The sequence below is a fragment of the Triticum dicoccoides genome, chromosome 6B (genome assembly GCF_002162155.2).
Source record: "Triticum dicoccoides isolate Atlit2015 ecotype Zavitan chromosome 6B, WEW_v2.0, whole genome shotgun sequence".
In the NCBI taxonomy this organism is placed as follows: Eukaryota; Viridiplantae; Streptophyta; class Magnoliopsida; order Poales; family Poaceae; genus Triticum; species Triticum dicoccoides.
This window is the reverse complement of record NC_041391.1, coordinates 19,551,911-19,560,511: the sequence shown is the minus strand read 5'-3', so window position 1 is coordinate 19,560,511 and position 8,601 is coordinate 19,551,911. Positions and strand designations below refer to the sequence as shown.

At 42.4% G+C, this 8,601-nt stretch overlaps 1 protein-coding gene across 1 annotated transcript; it reads right to left on the bottom strand.

The window, feature by feature from the left end:
- Window positions 1-5,896: 5,896 nt before the first annotated feature.
- On the bottom strand, window positions 5,897-7,083 carry LOC119324410. Its single transcript, XM_037598198.1, has one exon. The coding sequence runs from the start codon at window positions 7,040-7,042 to the stop codon at window positions 6,149-6,151; it is 894 nt and encodes a 297-aa protein (XP_037454095.1). The 5' UTR covers window positions 7,043-7,083; the 3' UTR covers window positions 5,897-6,148.
- Between the last annotated feature and the right edge of the window lie 1,518 nt (window positions 7,084-8,601).

Here is an 8,601-nt window from a genome sequence, read left to right as displayed (position 1 = left end):
TACTTAGATCTATTCTCGCTTTTATGCCTAGGTAGGGGCGTTAAACGATAGCGCTTATTGGGAGGCAACCCAATTTTATTTTTGTTTCTTGCTTTTTGCTTCTCTTTAGTAATAAATATTTCATCTAGCCTCTGTTTAGATACGGTTTTATGTTTTAATTAGTGTTTGTGCCAAGTAGAACCTATAGGATAACCTACGGTAATAGTTAATTTGATTCTGCTAAAAAACAGAACCTTTTGCACGCACGAGAATAATATTAATAAATCACAGAAACGTGATTTTGCGTTGATTATTTTTGCAGTAGATCAATAGACAAATTTACCAGGACTTCCTAGTTTGGTAGGATTTTTAGAGTTCCAGAAGTATTCGAAAGTTACATATTTCTACACATTGTTCTGTTTTTGACAGATTCTGTTTTTCGTGTGTTGTTTGCTTATTTTGATGCATCTATGGCTAGTATCGGGGGGTATGAACCTAGATAAGTTGGAATACATTAGGTTTAACACCAATATAAATAAAGAATGAGTTCATTACAGTAACTTATGTGGTGGTTTTTCTTTCTTGCACTAACGGAGCTTATGAGATTTCCTGTTGAGTTTTGTGTTGTGAAGTTTTCAAGTTTTGGGTAAAGATTTGATGGACTATGGAATAAGGGGTGACAAGAACCTAAGCTTGGGGATGACCATGGCACCCCAAGATATTCAAGGACAACCAAAAGCCTAAGCTTGGGGATGCCCCGGAAGGCATCCCCTCTTTCGTCTTCGTCTATCGGTAACTTTATTTGGAGCTATATTTTTATTCGCCACATGATATGTGTTTTGCTTGGAGCATCTTGTGTGATATGAGTCTTTGATTGTTAGTTTACCACAATCATCCTTGCTGTACACACCTTTTGGGAGAGACACACATGATTTGGAATTTATTAGAATACTCTATGTGCTTCACTTATATCTTTTGAGCTAGACAAGTTTTGCTCTAGTGCTTCACTTATATCTTTTAGAGCACGACGGTGGCTTTATTTTGTAGAAATTGTTGATCTCTCATGCTTCACTTATATCATTTCGAGAGTCTTTTAGAACAGCATGGTATTTGCTATGGTTATAAAGTTGTTCCTAGAATGATGAGCATCCAAGCTGGGTATAATAAAAACTATAATAGAAAGTGCATTAAACACTATGATAAATTTGATGCTTGATAATTGCTTTGAGATATAAAGGTGGTAATGTTAGAGTCATGCTAGTTGGGTAATTATGAAATTGAGAAATACTTGTGTTGAAGTTGGCAAGTCCCGTAGCATGCACGTATGGTAAAAGTTATGTGACAAATTTGTTGCATGGGGTGCTCTTTTAATTGTCTTCCTTATGAGTGGAGGTCGGGATCGTGCGATGGTTAACTCCTACCAACCCTTACCCTAGGAGCATGCATAGTAGTACTTTGCTTCGAGGGCAAGTAGACTTTTGCAATAAGTATGTGAGTTCTTTATGACTAATGTGAGTCCATGGATTATACGCACTCTCACCCTTCCACCATTGTTAGCCTCTATTATACCGTGCAACTTTCGCTGGTATCATGCACCCACCATTTACCTTCCTCAAAACAGCCACCATACCTACCTATTATGGCATTTCCATAGCCATTCCGAGATATATTGCCATGCAACTTTCCACCGTTCCGTTTATTATGACACGCCCCATCATTGTCATATTGCTCTTTGCATGATCATATAGTTGACATCGTATTTGTGGCAATGCCACCTTCATAATTTTTCATACATGTCACTCTTGATTCATTGCATATCCCGGCACACCGCCGGAGGCACTCACATAGAGTCATATTTTGTTCTAAGTATTGAGTTGTAATTCTTGAGTTGTAAATCAATAAAAGTGTGATGATCTTCATTATTAGAGCATTGTTCCAAGTGAGGAAAGGATGATGAAGACTATGATTCCCCCACAAGTCAGGATGAGACTCCGGACTTTATAAAAAATAAAAGAGGCCAAAGAAGCCCAAATAAAAAAATAAAAAAAAGGGAGGCCAAAGAAGCCCACCAAATAAAAATAAAAAATATGAGAGAAAAGAGAGAAGGGACAATGTTACTATCTTTTTTTCACACTTGTGCTTCAAAGTAGCACCATGATCTTCATGATAGAGAGTCTCCTATGTTGTCACTTCCATATACTAGTGGGAATTTTTCATTATAGAACTTGGCTTGTATATTCCAATGATGGGCTTCCTCAAAATGCCCTAGGTCTTCATGAGCAAGCAAGTTGGATGCACACCCACTTAGTTTCTTTTGTTGAGCTTTCATATATTTATAGCTCTAGTGCCTCCGTTGCATGGCAATCCCTACTCACTCAAATTGATATCTATTAATGGGCATCTCCATAGCCCGTTGATACGCCTAGTTGATGTGAGACTATCTTCTCCCTTTTTGTCTTCACAACCACCACCCTATTCCACATATAGTGCTATGTCCATGGCTTGCGCTCATGTATTGCATAAGAGTTGAAAAAGCTGAAGCACGTCAAAAAGTATGAACCAATTGCTTTGTTGAAACCGGGGTTGTGCATTATGGGAGTATTTTGTGCAATGAAAATTAAGCATGGCCTAACTATATGATTTTGTAGGGATAAGCTTTCTTTGGCTATGCTATTTTGATACAACATGATTACTTGTTAGTATGCTTGAAGTATTACTATTTTAATGTTTTATTGACTTTTATCTTGAATCATTTGGATCTGAACAATGATGCCACAATAAAGAAAATTACATTGAGAATTATGCTAGGTAGCATTCCACATCAAAAATTCTGTTTTTATCATTTACCTACTCGAGGACGAGCAGGAATTTAAGCTTGGGGATGTTTAATACGTCTCCAACGTATCTATAATTTTTGATTGTTCCATGATATTATATTATCCGTTTTGGATGTTAGGCTTTACTTTAAACTTTTATATCATTTTTGGGACTAACCTACTAACCAGAGGCCTAGCCCGAATTGCTGTTTTTTGTGTGCCTATTTTAGTGTTTCGAAGAAAAGGAATATCAAACGGAGTCCAAACGGAATGAAACCTTCGGGAGTGATCTTTTTGGAACAAACGCAATCCAGGAGACTTCGAGTGGACGTCAAGAAGCAGCCGAGGCGGCCACGAGGCAGGAGGGCACGCCCTAGGTGGGTAGGCGCGTCCCCCACCCTAGTGGGCCCCTCGTGGCTCCCCTGACCTATCTCCTTTGCCTATATATATCCACGTACCCCGAAAACATACAGGAGCACCACGAAAAACTATTTCCACCGCCGCAACCTTCTGTATCCGCGAGATCGCATCTTGGAGCCTTCGCCGGCGCTCCGCCGGAGGGCGAATCGACCACGAAGGGCCTCTACATCATCTCCAAGGCCTCTCCGATGAGGTGTGAGTAGTTTACCACAGACCTTCGGGTCCATAGTTATTAGCTAGATGGCTTCTTCTCTCTCTTTGAATCTCAATACAGAGTTCTCCTAGATCTTCTTGGAGATCTATTCGATAAAACTCATTGCGGTGTGTTTGTCGAGATCCGATGAATTGTGGGTTTATGATCAAGTTTATCTATGAGAAATAATTGAATCTCCTCTGAATTCTTTTATGTGTGATTGGTTATCTTTGCAAGTCTCTTCGAATTATCAGTTTGGTTTGGCCTACTAGATTGATCTTCTTGCAATGGGAGAAGTGCTTAACTTTGGGTTCAATCTTGCGGTGTCCTTTCCCAGTGACAGCAGGGGCAGCAAGGCACATATTGTATTGTTGCCATCGAGGATAAAAAGATGGGTTTTATATCATATTGCTTGAGTTTATCCCTCTACATCATGTCATCTTGCTTAATGTGTTACTCTGTTCTTATGAACTTAATACTCTAGATGCCGGCAGGAGTCGATCGATGTGTGGAGTAATAGTAGTAGATGCAGAATCGTTTCGATCTACTTGTTGCGGGCGTGATGCCTACATACATGATCATGCCTAGATAATCTCATAACTATGCACTTTTCTATCAATTGCTCGACAGTAATTTGTTCACCCACCGTAATACTTATGCTATCTTGAGAGAAGCCACTAGTGAAACCTATGACCCCCGGGTCTATCTTTTATCATATAAGTTTTCCATCTACTTTTATTTGCATCTTTTACTTCCCAATCTATATCATAAAAATACCAAAAATATTTATCTTATCTTATTATCTCTATCAGATCTCACTTTCGCAAGTTTCCGTGAAGGGATTGACAACCCCTTTATCGCGTTGGTTGCGAGGTTCTTGTTTGTTTGTGTAGGTGTATGGGACTTTTGAGGAGCCTCTTACTGGATTGATACCTTGGTTTTCAAAAACTGAGGAAAATACTTACGCTACTTTGCTGCATCACCCTTTCCTCTTCATGGGAAAACCAACGCAGTGCTCAAGAGGTAGCACGCTGCCATCCTCAGATAGCATGAGAAGAAGGCCCCGCCGCCGCCCAGGCCGTGCGGGCTTTGCCCGATGACCTGCACCGACGGCGGTGAGGAGGGGTGGAGGAGGGAGGAGAGACGAGGGGCGGCAGATCTGGCCCCCCCCCCCCGACCGCCCGCGGGGACGGCGCGAGGAGAGGTGAAGGGCAGGAGGAGGTTTGGTGAAAGAATTGTCTTGATGATACGGATTTTGAATGTACAGAAGAATGTGTCGGCCTTGTTATGTTGCTTGGAGATCGACACTTCTTATGTTGCCCGAATATCGACACGAGAGGGATTCTATTAATTGTTGCATAACTGCAGCTGATATGTGTCCAAAAACTAATGTCATAATGCTGATGGGCATGGATTTCCTTTTGTTCCGTTTTTGTAAGATGGATGGCACAAATGCCTGATGGGTGGTGATATTTTAGTTGTAACTACAAGGATCTAAAGTTCCACGAACATAAGGAGACCGGCAGAAGATAGTTCAAAAATTGGTTGTGCATTTTAACCATATTCAAAATTTCAATTGTTTGAATACTTCTCGTATTCATGCTTTGTAACCTCGATCCATCACCCATAGACGCATCCCTTGTGTTGCCCCACTAGGGAGAATATATCATGTGCGCCTGATCTGTTTGTCATATTTTGAAATTTTGAGGTTCTTTCCACACACAAAATACACGAGGTTGATGAACAAAAAAAATATCATGATTTGTGATTGATTGTTTATACATGGAGTTGACAACGTTGGTGTCAAGACCTACCCGCATTGTATGCAACCCTTCGTTAAGACAAGAAAATATAAGTTTGTGGCCAGTAACGATAATCGGTTACTTTCTTACAATCATCGAAAGGATGGGAGATGACTCAATTTGACAATCAGTTGTTGAATAAATCTGAAGCGCTCAGCCACCATCTTATCACAACCACTTGACATATATGGTAACCATGTGACATTTGAGGCGTTTTTTTTTTTTGGTAGAATCGATGGAGGGAATAAACAAAGATGGGAGAAAAAAAAATCAAAACAAGAAGGATTGGTAGGGAGGTTGGATGAAGGGCAGATGTATGATGAAACCTTAAATTCTTTTTAAAGTAGTGAAGATATATAGTATATCATCGCCGCTCCATGCAGCCATAATACATTGACTCCTCCAATTTTGTGTATTGGATTTGTGCATTGATTGCACTCAAATTATGACAAAAATGAAAATTACGGTGGAACTCATATTAGTATTAATTTTCAGATAATGCATGTATACATCGATCATTGTATTTTTTTTTAAAGCAAGTCAAGCGTATCTTACTACTAAGAGTAAAACAAGCAAGACATTAAAACATGATTCACCGCTCCATGGAGCCATAATACATTGACTCGTCCAATTTTGTGTATCGGATGTGTACATTGATTGCACCCAAATTATCACAAAAAGACACAAATTGCGGTGGAACTCATACTATTAATTTTTAGATAATACATGTATACATCGATCATTGCATTTTTTTAAAGCAAGTCAAGTGTGTCTTACTAATAAAAGTAAAACACATTAATACATGATTCGTAATGGGAAAGTTTAAACAAAGCGTGCATGCATGAGAATTAGCATAATGTGATATCTCAATGCTGCTATTTTGCATGCATGGTAGTATGCAGATGATGTTGCGCGTGAATAGGTGTTTAAGGCACCACTTAGGCACCATTTTTGCCGGCGGCCTGCTGAGAGATGGCCCCGTACTTCATTGCATCAACCTCAGATTTCCCGGCATCCTTCTTAGCGGATACTGCCTCTTCAGGTCTGGTGGCGGTTTCAGCCTTCTTGATGGATTTCTCGGCATTTGCCAAGGTACCGGCAGCTTCTTTCCTGTTGGGGGAGGTAGAAGAACTTGTACCAGCTGCTTGCTGAGAAATGACATGATACTTTGATGCAGCAGCGGTAGACTTGGTTGCAGCTTGCTTGGCAGCCACGGCCTCTTCAGGTGTGGTAGCGGTTTCAGCCTTCTTGGTGATCATCTTACCAGCAGTAGTGTGCATAGCTGCTAAGTCAGTGGTGGCTTCTTTCCTATTGGGGGAGGTAGAAGAACTTGTACCAGCTGCTTTCCTAGAGATGGCACCATACTTTAATGCATCGTCAACAGACTTTGCTGCATCTCGATTGGCAGCCACGGCCTTTTCAGGTGTCGTGGCGGTTTCGGCCTTCTTGATGGACTTCTCGGCGGCAGCATAGTGTGCGGCGGCTAAAGTACCGGCTGCTTCTTTCCTGCCTGGGGAGATAGAAGAACCTTTACCAGTTGCCTGCTGAGAGATGGCATTGTACTTTAATGCAGCAGAAGCAGATTTTGCTCCATCTTGCTTGGCACCCGCGGCCTTTTCTGGTGTGGTGGCGCTTTTAGCCTTCTTGAGGGACTTCTCGGCGGCAACAACACGTGTAGCTGCTAATGTAGCGTCAACCCCTTTCCTGCTGGGGGTAGCCATCTTCAATGTGTTCTCCTCCGCAGCGCCATAGGGCTCGGCTGGCCTTGTGGCCGCCACCGCCACAATGGTGGTGAGAAATAACATGGCCACGACATTCTTTCCGTTGGCCATTAGTAATTTCTCAAGTGGTATCTTAGGCGCGCGGAGGATTTGAAATGGTGGAGACACATGATTCATAGAGGTGATAGGCTTTTATAGAGACAATATGTGGTCAGGAAATCTCTCCCATGAATGTGAGGTCATAAGAGGTCAACAATGAATATGAGGTCACTAGAGCCCCACAAGGTATGTGGTAACCCATTTGTGGAAGCATGCCTGCATGTATGCGTGTTTTGCGTTTTCTTTTCTGGTTTCTCTCTATGGATGGACCGTGTTCAGGTGGTCAGATGCTGAGGCGGGCATTGTCGTGTCTAATGCTCCTGCGGTGCTGAGGAAGTCAAAGGAATCGTTGCGGCGTAGTTATGAGTTCTTTTTCTCTGAGGTGGGGTTGGAACCGGCCTACATTGCTCAACGGCCGGTAATTATCAGTTACAGCCTAGAGGGCCGTCTCAGGCCCTGTAACTGCGTCATCAAGTTTCTCAAGGAAGATGGATTGGTCAAGCGTGTTCCGTGCTGGCATACCATTTTCAACCTGATTGAGAAGGAATTCATGGAGAGGTACATATGCCCTCACATGGTAGCTGCACTACACCTCATTGAAGGCTATGCTGCTGCCTGTAGAGGGGAAATGCCAACTAGTTCCAGATTTACATGAACTGAGGACGCGGTACTGAACCTTGAAAATGCTTGCTGTAACCCTGATTTCACTCTCTGTATTAAGCTGGTAATTCCTGATTTGACATTCTTTGCCCGACTGAATGGTGGTTGTCTGCTATACTATGTATGTTATATTCTGGAATAAGCAACATGCCTTTTGTCAAACCCTGTTCAGATATGCTATTTACATACTAGATTGTTGTTCTACAGTTTTCTCATGCTAAGCTTCATTAGGATTTGGGGCCACAATGGATAGAAGGTGCAATTTCGGCCATTTTCTTGTATGCTTCAGTTCAGACACTTCAGAAGCATAACTGTTTTATCAATGTTTTCAGAACATTGGGACTGGTCTTAACTAATTATGATGAATGTTTTCAGAACATTGGGACGTGACTTCTCTCTTTTTTCAAGAACATGCAGGAGCGTTTCAATTAAGGAGAGAAAGGGTGTCACAGACTCACAGTACAGAGTGAGTTACATACTTACATTGCGAAGCCGCCTTGCAGGTCTAGCGATCGGGAAGGCCCTAATTCCTAGTGAATCTGGAAAGGGTGGCCGCCCTCTACCCTAGCATGAGTCCACAGACGGAGCTCAGCCCTAATGAGGTTTACGGTGGAGTTCGGCGGGGATATCTAGCGCTCGAAGACACGATTGTTACGCTCAAGCCAGATGAAGCGGACCGTGGCTATGACAGTGTTATTCGTTTGTCTGCTGCGCCTAACTGTACCTACTTCCGCCACCTATGGCCACCAGTCCGCTAAGCCCTTCGTGCCATCCGGTGTGAATCGATGTAGACCCATGGGAAGTAGCATGTTGTACCAAGCCTCGCGCGTGTAGGGGCAGCCCAGGAGCATGTGCGTGGTGTCCTCGTCTTGCTGGCAGCAGAGCTGGCAAACCCGTGTGTGCGGCAGGTT